Consider the following 13365-nt stretch of genomic DNA (forward strand, 5'->3'; position numbering starts at 1 on the left):
ATCGGTCTCCAGTATATCACTGGTCCTTTGTTTTTATCGACTCCGGAACGATGACATCGGTGGAATTTGAACTTAGAACGTAAAAGGCCGTAACTAAATACCGCAGAGCATGTTGTCCGACGTTCTAACGCTTTTATCAACCAGCTAAGTGGTTCCTCGTTTGTTTAGAATGTTAAAATTCTTCTAATTCTTTTTTGACATATGTATGTTCATATGTTATTCTAGCTGAATATAGTGTAACATCGTTCCAGCTTCATCGATTTGGATATAAATAAACTCTTCTTCCGTACAATACAGATAAATAATCACTTCTTGGTGGTTTACACAACATTGTTTTGGAAACGCTCATCCCAAGTAACATGTCGTTATTTGGATTGTTTACGCTGTATAAGTTCAATATTAAGTAAGTTTCGTTACCTTCTAACTTTTTTACTCTAATTTTAAACTATTACTATAGTTTTCTCAGACGAATATTGTAATAATACAATGAAGTCCATGAGTTTGAATAAGTTTGTTTGCAGTGACTTAAAGAGGAATCTGACTCTTAGTCTGAGAGAAAGGAAAAATATATTATTTAGGATAACAAACGAAGGAAGCTAACGGGAGATTGCTGTCAAAAGGAGGAACATTGAATACAAAGTTAACGGAAGCTAAATTAATTTAATATTAACTGGTTATTCTGGCCTCTACTTTTAAGCCTATCTCTTTTCTTTTAACCTCTTTACAGGAGGTATTTCCCTTTCTACGAGTATCACTCGTTGTTGCTTTAGTTTTCTATAGTATAACAAAGCTCTCATCATTTGGATCTCTGACCCATCACTCTTTTAGATCTGATCAAAAACTTTCATAGCTCATGACACTAAACTACCTGGGTCCCCCACTTTGCCTCTTCTATCGTTTCTACAGCAAGGTCTGCTCTTTTGCATTATTTATTTATTTATTTTGTAGTATTGCAACTCAATAACTGTATTTGTGTTGCCTTTTCCCTTCGTCAACCCATTTCTTAGTACTAGTCACCTTTCTACACACTTTGCTGTCTAAACAATTCCAGGACTGCATTCCCCTATAAATGAACCTACAACGTTTTAGACATGTAAACTGTGTTGGCGTTTGCTGTTTAGTTTACAACTGGGCGATAGTAATGGTATAACTGAAACAATAGATCTCTGGATCGCGTTTAGTTGTCCGGCCGACTACCCTAATTGATCAGAGGCTGAGCCTTAACAACTGCTTCTTGACAACCTACTTTCCTGAGTGGAGTTTTGCAACACAGCTGTCACTTGAAATCCTATACCTCGTGGGAAAAGGAAAGGGTCGTTGTCTCCCACCCCCAACAATGTTCCTGTGTTCATGGAACATAGATTAAAATTCTGAAAGAAAAGAACTTCCAAAAATTCGAAAGATTTTACATATTTACCACATCACCATCTTTTGTACTCTTTTGCTTTCCCATGCGCTCGGGACTTCGAGAGATAGCTATTCCAAAATAGCATTGATCCCATCCTATTGTCCCCTTTCTCTCTTGATGAAGATCTAAATACCTATTGACTACAGTTACTGGCTAGAGTGATAAGGGGAAAAAAGTGGAAATTGTTTTAAAAAAGTAAATGGCTTATATTCAGGTATCTTACACCCTAGGAAGGGTACATTACATATTGTCATCATCATCATCATCGTTTAACGTCCGCTTTCCATGCTAGCATGGGTTGGACGATTTGACTGAGGACTGGTGAAACCGGATGGCTACACCAGGCTCCAATCTGATTTGGCAGAGTTTCTACAGCTGGATGCCCTTCCTAACGCCAACCACTCAGAGAGTGTAGTGGGTGCTTTTACGTGTCACCCGCACGAAGGCCAGTCAGGCGAGGGCAAGGTAGTTATGCCCTGAACATCTTTGATTATTGATATACAATGTACTAAGTTTGCTTGATGCAGCAGAACTAACAATCAGTATAAGAGGCCCCATTATTACTGCGAAACTGAGTGGTTAGCAATGGGAAGGGCATCCGTCAGTATAAATAACTACACTACCTGTGACTTGTTTCTGAGTTTCCCAGCTACGGAGTTTTGTTTCGTGTTTTTTTTTTCTTTTCCAGATTATTTCACATGCTTTCATCAAATGTGACATTGAAACCACATGTAAACGGCTTCTTTCCCCAGAAAAGGAAAGATTTGGCTGCTATTTCTTGCACGCCTTGCTACTATGTAACAGGTATTTTGGGTCCTTTATCACAAATAGCTGTTACTTGGTAGCAGGGTGTGCTAGAAATAGCAACTAAATCTTTGGAGGTGAGATACATTGAATGCACTCAAAAGAAACCCATGGAAAAACTATTTCACACCAAGGTGTTTTACAAAATATTTATTGTATTTTTAAAGTCATTTTCACTTAAAAATATTTTGCCCATTACAATGTGTCTAATGGAAAGGTTAGAGTTTCTGCTCTTTCAGGGTAATTTTTGGAGTATTTTCCCATTATGCACCGTTTTGGGTATTTATACCCCCAAAACCCTGAATATCTCAATAACCACTGGTCTGATTTACGCAAGACTTGTTTTATTCTGTTTATATTCACATTTTAGGGGCACTTTACTTTCAAAGTATTTTCCCATTGTGTGCCAGTTTGGCTGTGTAACATTGCAAGCAAGCAAGATTGAAGTTCATTTTTAATGTATTATAGATGACTCAAGCAAGCATGAAAATGGATATAAAACTTTAAAAATTAAAAAGTTAACAATAGTGACACCAACATATTTTCACTTAAGCGGGATCGTTGCTGGTGCCCCTGGGCCGGCTCTTGTGTGGGTGACACATGAGGTTTCTCGAGCGAGATGAGCGTGGCCGTTGCCAGTACCGCCTGACTGGCCTTCGTGCGGGTGACACGTAAAAGCACCCACTACACTCTCTGAGTGGTTGGCGTTAGGAAGGGCATCCAGCTGTAGAAACACTGCCAAATCAGATTGGAGCCTGGTGTAGCCATCTGGTTTCACCAGTCCTCAGTCAAATCGTCCAACCCATGCTAGCATGGAAAGCGGACGTTAAACGACGACGACGATATGTACAGACACATATATATATATATATATATATATATATATACCGCCTGACTGGCCTTTGTAGAGTTTTCGAGCGAGATCGTTGCCAGTGCCCCTGGACTGGCTCTTGTGCGGGTGGCACATAAAAGACACCATTTTGAGCGTGGCCGTTTTCGTGCGGGTGACACGTAAAAGCACCCACTACACTCTCTTAGTGGTTGGCGTTAGGAAGGGCATCCAGCTGTAGAAACTCTGCCAAATTGGATTGGAGCCTGGTGTTGCCATCCGGTTTCACCAGTCCTCAGTCAAATCGTCCAACCCATGCTAGCATGGAAAGCGGACGTTAAACGACGATGATGATGATGATACTAGATCTAACCTTGTAGTGTTTGTTGTGGAAGCGGTTACATACTTAATGCATTACTGTAGTGAGCCACACATTTTTCTAAAAACTTACATCCATATGGAAGAGGAAAAGGCATTAATTTTAATGATTAATTCTTGACAAGAAAAACAAAGGGGACAACTCTGAAATTCAGATTAAACTTTGAATGGAAGGAAGCATGAGGTGTGAAGTGGGTTTGATGGACTGCAAGTAAAGTGACAACTCTAGCATGCAAAAGAAATTTCTTCAAACCATTACTTTTTGTGCCTAATCAGTGATTATTTTTCACTCAAAATCTTTACTGTCTCTTCCTGAAATCGAGTATCGCTTTGGCTATGCTTCATGAAGAATATCTAATAATATTGAAATGACCAAATTCTTCAGATCATACTACAATCTAATAAGAAAGGTATATTTGTCAATGTAGTCCTGGATGGTCAAGACTGGACGACCTTTGATCATAGGTCTTCTCTGTCAGAGCTGACCTACAGTTAAACAACATCAAATATAATTATATATTTTAGTGATGTTATTACATACAACATTTTTGAGTCATATTTATTTACACCACAAGCCAAAATTATCTTCCAGCTTGTTCTGCTAGATATAGCAACCAAATCTCCCTTAAATTATACTCTGACCATCTTAAAACAAGACATGTTTGTCATGGATGGAATGCCTTACTCCTGGCAATTATCTTTTCCAGGGATATAGCACAGAATAAAGAACAGACTCAAACCTTCAGTCTTTCAGCTACAACACTGGAATATGTGGGTTTCAAATGGAAATGAGATTTATGTCATTACTTTTTATTATTTTTGTAATAAGATGTATCTAAAAGGGCTGTAAAACTGACTCAAAGAATCCTCTCAAACTTTTTCAGCTTGGAAAAGCAGACATTAAAAGCAATTTATATATAAAGGAATCCATGTTGTTACCATGTGCAATCTGACTTTGCGCAACTAATGTCCTATCACATCTCAAAGGTGGGGAAACAGTCATCAGCAGCAACCTTCTCCAATATGTTGAACCTCTCTTCTCAATGACCACCAATATGGTTTTCATAAAACCTGATCTACTGGAGATTTACTGTCCTGTTACTTACCAGTGGGCCCTCATCATATTTAATGGAAACAGCAACAAGGCAGTCAGACCTATCCAGCATGCAGATCTAACAAAACTACTTACTGTCTAAGAATTCCACTCAAACTTCACTCAGTTGCTCCTGATTTACATGTCACCCTATTGTATCCATCTTCCCAGACCCTTCAACAACCGCCTACTCTCTGCAACATCAGTTTTGTGTAATTCCCTCCCTGCATAATTTTTATGTCCTGCAACTTTTCTAGAGAAACATTAACCATGTCAAACTCTGTGGTCTTGTAGAGTTTGCAAAATCCTTAAGCACGATTCTTTCCTCAAACCAATCAAATAAAATTTTAAAAAGTGGAATTATGAAACTGCTTAAACAGTGTAGATGACTGAGTTAGTAAATAACTATCCTGGGTACAATTCAATCAATTATTAAACATTTAGATATTTGAGATGCTACTGAAGGTTTTCGTTTTTAAATGTGAATAAAATCAGATCATTGTAGTAGAGCTGAGCCATTTCTAAGTTCTAAATCACAGATAAATTCACTCATAATTCTAGAGGGAAAATGGGAAGTTATGATATCCATTCTTTTTCTAAGAGCATTAATTAATGCATGTAATAATGTGATTAAGAAGTTTGCTTTCCAACCACATGGCTTTGTGTTCAATCCCACTGCATGGCACTTTAGGCAAGTGTCTTCTACTATAGCCCTGGACTGGTCAAAGCCTTGTGAGAAGACTTGGTAAACAGAGACTGAGAAAAGCTCATCATACATATTTGTATGTCTGTGTCGCCTTAACTTAACATTGCATGATAGCTGTGAATGAGTGTTAGTCATACAAGCAGTTTCAGTATTCTGCAAAAAACATATCTGGCTATGGGATAAAAAAATTACCATGCTTGGAAACAAGTGAATGCTGGTGACTGGAAGAGCATCCAGCCATAGAAGTTCTATTGTAATAAATTTCGGTGGATCCACGGATGTTTGGAAAAGTACATGTTGAGATGATGGTGATGCTGAAGTGAAATGAAATATTAAAGGAGCTTACTCTCTGTTGGTACAATTATTACAGGGTTACACTTTTAAAGAAAAGGTCCTGTGTAATTAAAAATCCTTCATAAAAAGTTTGTTTTTTAGTAATAGCTGAAATTTTAATAAATAATTTATTGTTCTGTATTCTTTTTCAGGTCTTCACTGTTTGTATTTATAGGACTAATCGAGATCCTGGTTGTCTACGCTAGTGCTAGATGTTCTCTTTCTGTTTCACTCAATAAGAATGGTTTCCACAGGTAAATCACTTGACTGTTTTATTGTAGATGATGGAGATGATCAATTAAGAGTGGAATGTATAATATGCTTAGTTCGGTAATACATTATCAGTACTGTGAATTCAAACCTACCAAAACTTACATTACTTTTCATTTCCTGTGTGTTTAATAATATAATTCCCCTGTAATATTTTAGGGTTTGTCATCAACTATATTGCACAAGAATTGGCCTTACCCCTGGTCAAAAATAATCATTGCCAACTATTTCATTGCAACTCTTTCAATATCTTTTAAAAAAATTAACACTTTTTCTGTTAAATTTGACTTTAATTAAAACATATTCTCTATATTAGTCTATTTTACCAATGAAGAAACAAAACTATTTTTAAAAATTTGTTTCTGATTTAAAGATAGAATGATTTTGAAGCTTCTTGCTTGTAAGATGACAGAAATCAGCAAGTCTCTCTGGTATAGTGGTATCAAGTTGTCTTGTCAATGACAGACTTGTGGTTTGATTCACATGGCTGATTTTATCCAGAAAGACAGACAGAAGTGAATAATATTGTAGGAGCTTTTATTTTGAGCTATTTCATAAAAATGCTTATTTTCAAATTTCTCAGTGCTTTGAAAATATGATCCAAAAGTATTAGCTTTTCAACTTGTGCTTACTTTTTTCATCTTTTCAATTACCTTACAGACACCGTTTTAAACTTTATTCAAGTTTAGTCAATGATGATCATGCAAAGAAATGCAATGAATATTATAGTCCCACAGTTCAGATTGTTCTGCCATTAGTCACTAAGAAATCTAAGAGGTTTCAAACAGAAGCTGAAACACTTATTCTTCTCTGATACAATGAGTGTGCAATTTAAAAACCTCCAATTCTGTTCTAATTATCTTCTTAATGTTCCCTATTAAAAAACTAATTTCTCTATGATAGCTATAAGTTTCAATCTTTAACATTATAATTACACCAAAATTGAATTGAATTTAAGACTTCAGATTAAGTTAACATAAACTGAAAAGTTTTTTTTCTTTTTTTCTCAGAGAGATGGTTTATACAGTTAGTATAATACTCCCAAGATATTTGACAACAACCCAATGTAAATCTGCTCTTGAAATGACATTACCAGCTGGGGCATATTTAGATCCAAACCAGATTAACAATTTAAAAAGATCCGAAGTAAGTGGATTTAAAAGCATTTCTATTCCGAATTAGTCAGTGATTGAATGTGATATTTTGATAAAAAGAAAAAAATTAGTAGGGCAATTTTAAACAGATGTACACCTTTTCTGATTTATGCTATCAAACTAACCACAGCTGTCCCTCAGACAACCTCTTGAGCTTCTTAACCTTGAGCCAGCTGAAAATACAGCTGAGTAAACTTGAGCAATGTGAAATAAAATACATGCAATGTGAAATAAAATACATGCAACCTCGTACAAGAACGAAACCCACTTTTATGATTGTGAATCCAACATCCTCATCACTAAATCATATACCTTCACATATTTATACTACTAATTACTAGATATAAGTATTAAATATATTTTACATTTATTTGAAAAGCTAATCTTTTTTAACTTATACTGAGTTAAAATAATATATTTTTGTCCTTTCACTCAGGATAGGACTAAATTTTTCATGGGACACAAATCAGTTGAATTCTATGGATTTAAACCATTTATTTCTCTAGAGTTGATAAATATAAGTACCAAGGCATGGCTATGTGGTTATGAGTTCAATTCATGTGAACATTGTCAACTGGCAATCTATACTATAGCCACAAGTCAACCAATACCTTGTATGAAATTCATAGAAACTAACTGAAGAAACCTGTTGTTTGTGTATGAGAGTTCATATTTCTCATCTTCAGATGAGTTCGTTGACTGTAAACAATATAGATGGTGTTCTTTGCTTGCAATCAACTGTGGAAAGCATGTCCAGGGTTTTTTGACATACTGCATGGTCTAAGGCTCATCTAAAGGTGTTCACTTCTTGTTTGCCATGTAGTTGCATTCAAGCTTTTGTTGTCTGATAGACTAAGGGATTACTATTTTGCTTGGAAAGAAGTGAGGGTTGGCAGGAAGGGCATCTGACTGTAGAAAACCTGTCTCCACAAATTCCATCTGATTCATGCAAGCATGAAAAAGTGAACAAAAATAAGTTCAATGATGATAACAAATTTCTCTCTACAAAAATTACTCTTGTACCTAAGTAATATCATGACACTAGTTATGTACATCTAAAACTATATTATTCAATACCATTATTACTGAACAATTGCATTTCCCTTTTTCTATCAATCCAGAATCAATACTGAGTTACTTCAAATCGTTAATATGTATCCTATAGAGAAGCTTGTTCTATAAATAATTTTGGGATCATACAATTCCTATGACCTGAGAACCAAAAGTCCATTTAGTTAGACCCAAGTTTCTTCCAGTTTTCTTTTAAAATAAGTTGATGTGATAATATTTGTCTTGCTTTCCAATAGCACTTTTGACAAGTATCTTCTGCTATATCCTTTAGTTGACCAAAACCTTGCGAGTGAATTTTGTAGTTGAAAATTGAAAACTTGTTGTGTGTGTATAAAGTTCCTTTATTCAACTCCTCTAAAATTGGTGCCATAGAAACCGTTCCTAGTACATGTGGTTGATGGTTTCTGAGGTCTCTCTATTCCAGTGCTAATATATCTAGTGCTGACATCATAAAAAAAAAATGTAACCAGTAGAGGAGACTAATGTGAGCATCAGTCTATGGAAGCAGCAACTCCCAATAAGAGACAACTTAGGCTGTGACAACCTGTCAGACCCATGCCAACAAGAAAAGTGAAATGGGGATGATAATGATAAATATATACAGGTGTGGGTATTTGGTTACAATTGAGCTTCTTCAAAAACTGCTCTGCTATGGTCAATATTGCTGCTGCTATCTCCCTTGTCAATGGGTCATCCACATGCTTTGCACTCTCAGAGATGTGTGGAATAAAGGTATTCCTTACTTATACAACAAAGATGATTATTCAAGTCTGTACTCTCTATAGAGACAGTACAGAATTAAATAATCAAATCTTTAGTGTGTTATTTTTGTCCCAAATTCTCAACACTATGTTTGGTTGAACAAGTGTCAAGTATCTTTCACCTGGAAGGTAAATACTTCTCTTGAACATCTGCTCTTCCCCATACTGAAGGTCAGCAAAGTTATAATGAATAGTGTTTAGAGCTTTTAATATCATAACATGAAAAATACATTGATCAATATTTATACCTTTCTTTTGATATTCAGGTTCTGTTTGATTCACCAGTTGATGTTGAGGCCCCGGAACATGTTTCTTCTAATCAAACCATTTTGGTTTACACTGATCTTCAACCAGTAACACAAAATGAATTCACTGCAGAAATAGTTCTTCCAGTTCATCTTCGTTATCATCAGTCAGAGCATTCAAAACCTTTCAAAACTATTCATTTCAAGACACCTGATACAATATTTATAGATTGCTTGGGTAAAATACATAGTTTTATACATTAACCCTTTCTTTTTTCACACTAATTAACTGCCACCATTATATAATTCAAAACTAATTACAATCATTCATTATTAGGAAATCTTTAAAATGTCATTTTTTCCAATCTTATCTTTATATAACTATTATGAAAGTTTCTTTAACATGCACATGCTTCCATGTGTGTGTGTGTGTGTATATATACACACACACACACACATACAATGATGAGCATCTATTTTTCTTTTTCTTTCATTCTAAACATATCTGAAATTCTTTTCAGAAACATTTCTCTTTTTGCTTACGTAAGTTTTATAAATTGCACCTATTTAGGAAATAAGTTTTTATTTTTATATATATATGTATATACACACACACACACACACACACACACGGGTGCAAAAGTAGGTATATAATTATGAAGACAGAAAACACATATTTTTTATCAAAAACATTAAGTTAGCCTCATCTTTGCTATTTTCAGTGTCATTAATTATAATATATTTATCATAACTATAATAATACTTTTATCATAGCTTTTAATTTTTTTGATAAAAATAAATGTGTATTGTACGTTTTCTTTTTTCCCACTTTTGCACCCCACTGTATACACACACAAGATATATCTCAGTGGTTATAACATTCATAAAATACCCACTTGAGACAATTACACTGTTCTAAAAAGAAATTTAATCAAATGTAGGCATTGTTTCAGAAGCCCGCATACCTAAAGGCAAAAACCAAGCCCTGCTGCAAGCTAAACAATTTAATCACTTACATATTGCCCCAGCTGTATACAGTAAACTTGTACTTTCCTATGCCACCCACTTACTATCTTGGCCATAGCATCCATGTGGTGTTGTGATGGGATAAAGTACAAATCAATGCTGTAATTGGTCAGTTGACTAGCTTATGTTATATTTAACAATTATTAGACAAATCATTTTGGAATATAATATACTTGATTTGAGTGAACTTGTTGACATGATATAAACATGAATCGGAATTTAATGAATTCTGTCCATTAATATCTATAACAATAAGAAAAATTAAACATCAGTTCGTTAAAAGTAAACTGAAAACAATTTATTGTCTATTCAACTGGCTTACCATACCATCTACACTAACATATGTTAATAGAATATTAACAAGAGTAGTAAAGTAATAGTATCACATGTTATTTTATGAATTTTGCAATAGAAATTAAATAAGCAGGAAAAAATCTAAATTTCATTGTGTTTTATATATATATATGAGAGAGAGAAAGAGATCTGAAAAGAAAATTTATTATCATGGTAGAGTAATGAAAACACATGAATCAAGATTTTTTTTTTTTTATATTTACAGATGGAATGTATACAACCTATGAACTGCAGTGTTCTCAAACCAATTATAACATTTGTACATGGACCAAACTCAAATGCCAATGCAGAGTAAGTATGTATGTGTGTGTGTGTGTGTGTGTGAGAAAGCATCTAGAATTTTATACTAGAAAGTAAAATGCAATTTACTTGAATTTATTTAAGATATAGAGAGATATATATCAATCTTAACACTTTCCTATTAGTTACACTAATGACATAAAATGAATAAAACATTCACATGATTATCTGATATTCAGAATATATGTCATCTTTAATGGACTTCTTAAACAGTAGTTTTCTAATAATTTTTCTGAGAAAATTTGGCAACCATAGAATGATTAGGCACATATACATTTATTTATAAAATGAAATAAATTCACATTTCAAGAGCTAGTTGAAGTGACATATATTAATTCAATACACACTCTTTGGTGTTTTACGGTTTTCATTTAGCAAATATTTTTTAATGTGAACAGTTACTGCTGCAAAAAAAAAAAAAAAAAAAAAAAACCCCAACTATTTTTCTCTTTTATATTAACAGGTATCATCTACTCAAGCAATCATTCCAGTTGGAAATTTAGACCATCTACTAATTGTAGCAGTAATTACTACACTGACAACAATATGTGGTACAATCTTCTTACTATATCAATTAAAGAGTCAGTTTTACAAAATAAATCCAAACATTTTGTAATTCCACTCTCTACAACAATTATCAACTTTGTCTAACAAGAGGAGGCTGGGAAATTTTACAAAAGAAACTTAAATGATTTTGACCACTAGGTATTTAAATTATAAAAATAAATTATTTTGGTGACAACAGTTATGATGTTTATGGTAGGGCTGGGGAGAGAGACAATATGATTCAGCAGTTATGCTTTATTGATTTAAGTTCAATATAGAAATTGTCAATTATACAAAACTGGTAAGAAAACAACACTTGAAGTCATTACAATATTTATTAAGAGGTTGACTGCTATGTGAACAATCAAAATTTTTTTTTTTTCTCTTACTGCTACAGTCTTGACACATGATACATGTCTGTGGCCCATTGACTCCTCTGTCATGTAGTCTATGAAAAGGTAGGCTAAAGCTCCATTGTGATGCCAAAGTGAAGTTGTGTAGTGGAGCGAAAGTTGGTGGGGATGCATATTTTAATAAAAAATAATGAACAATGAATTTCATTCAGTGTTGTCGCTGGAAAGATTTCAGCCACAACAAAAACAACGACAAACATTCTATTTTTCTTTTTCCAAGTTCCTGTTCTTTCCCTTTCATTCTAAACATATCTGAAATATATATTCTGAAACACTTTTCAGAAACATTTCTCTCTTTTTACTTACCGAGGTTTTATCAATTGCAATTATTTAGGAATAAGTTATCTTTTTTTTTTTAAACCTTAAAACAAACTATGATAAATGTGATGATATTAATGAGGATAGATGGGTCTGACAATTATGTGTTGCTGAGAGGATCTGTTGTCAACAACAACATCAATGGTAGGCTGGAGACTAAAACGAATAGTGGAAAATAACCCCTTCTCAATATTTCTATCAGTGCTGCATTTCCACACCACAGAACTAAGTTGGCCAAGCTGGCAGTTACAGTTTGAAGAATCTATCAATGGTATTTACATTGAAATGGATAGCAGCAAGTTAACAAACAGAATGGATTTTGTCCTAAAATTTCTCTTTAAGGGTTTTCAGTTTCTGTACAAAAAAGGTTTCCAGTACTTCCGCACATTGATAGAATGGAGAATCACTGGGATTATAGTAACGACAGTTGTCAAATATTTTGGTCATGTCTTTGATAAAATCAGTCAAACGTTTATAATGTTTGCTTGAGAGTCTCTCTTCAACAGTTGATAAATCTGAAAAACAAAAAAATGTATATTCTTTATTTGAAAAAAGCTATTCAACAATATGGTTTAAATTTATTTAGGTTCAGTTTTTCATAGATGTAAAGAGTGATTTCATTAGATGCTCAGAGGAGGACGTATCTATAATCAACTGAATCTACATCAGTGGTATTGGGTTTTTATTTCATTAATCTCTCAGGGACAAAATACAAAACAAAATTATCATTACTTGAACTCAAAATGGGTAGTAGAATTGGTAGTGTCAGACAAAATAACTTGTATTTAGGTATGTCCCTTCACATTCCGAGTTCTAATCATGCAAAAGTTGCTTTACCTGCCCTCTTTCTAGGGCAGTGGTTCCCAACCTGGGGTCTGCAAAGGTAGAACTGTGGGTCCGTGAACTAAATTCAAAATTTCATTTTTTTTTCTTAATCTGCTTTCAGCTAACGAGCTGTGGCCATGCTGGGGCACTGCCATTTGGTGTTGCTACATAATTTTACTTCACGAATGCTTTTTAGGAATTGACATTTGGTGCATGAGGGAGTTTGATGCAGCTGCCCTCATCTACACCTCCTGTCACGAAGTTGGTTCATCTGGGACACTTGACAGTAAGAGGTCCAGCTTTATTTTGAAGACACCTACATCCACCCCATGCAGGTCTCTCAGGTCCTTTGGGAGGATATTGAAGAGCTGTGGACCTCTGAAGCCCAGACTATTGCAGTATCTTGTCCTACATCCTGATGGCAAATTTGGAGTCCTTGGCACTATGCAATGCCCAGTTCTAGCATTTGTGTAACTATTGATGCCAAAGTTTGGGACAAGTCCTTCCAGGATCTTCTAGCTTCTTCCTGGT

At 34.5% G+C, this 13365-nt stretch overlaps 2 protein-coding genes across 5 annotated transcripts in view; one reads left to right on the forward strand and one right to left on the reverse strand.

Annotated features, from left to right (window-relative positions):
- The first annotated feature begins 13 nt into the window (after positions 1-13).
- LOC106882807 (GPI alpha-1,4-mannosyltransferase I, stabilizing subunit) lies at positions 14-11996 on the forward strand. Its single transcript, XM_014933589.3, has 6 exons — positions 14-403; positions 5704-5805; positions 6832-6967; positions 9074-9290; positions 10638-10723; positions 11196-11996. Exons 1-6 carry the CDS (start codon positions 360-362, stop codon positions 11346-11348), a joined length of 738 nt encoding a protein of 245 aa, XP_014789075.1. The 5' UTR covers positions 14-359; the 3' UTR covers positions 11349-11996.
- LOC106882806 (nucleosome-remodeling factor subunit BPTF) overlaps positions 11595-13365 on the reverse strand; it is a 72369-nt gene continuing 70598 nt past the window's right edge. For all 4 annotated transcript variants that reach the window (XM_052966951.2, XM_052966950.2, XM_089350508.1 and 1 more), the window contains one exon: positions 11595-12524. In XM_052966951.2, coding sequence (XP_052822911.2) covers positions 12334-12524 — 191 coding nt within the window. In that variant the 3' untranslated portion in view covers positions 11595-12333. The remainder of the gene's footprint in view (positions 12525-13365) is intronic.

This window comes from Octopus bimaculoides, chromosome 4, assembly GCF_046866305.1.
Source record: "Octopus bimaculoides isolate indiv1 chromosome 4, ASM4686630v1, whole genome shotgun sequence".
NCBI classification, from domain to species: Eukaryota; Metazoa; Mollusca; class Cephalopoda; order Octopoda; family Octopodidae; genus Octopus; species Octopus bimaculoides.

Bases quoted from the DNA above. Each gene is read 5' to 3' on its own strand.
- LOC106882807 (XM_014933589.3), top strand. From the start codon at position 360: ATGTCGTTATTTGGATTGTTTACGCTGTATAAGTTCAATATTAA. The intron at 404-5,703 runs GTAAGTTTCGTT...ATTCTTTTTCAG, and splicing joins CTGTATAAGTTCAATATTAA to GTCTTCACTGTTTGTATTTA. The intron at 6,968-9,073 runs GTAAGTGGATTT...TTTGATATTCAG, and splicing joins ACAATTTAAAAAGATCCGAA to GTTCTGTTTGATTCACCAGT.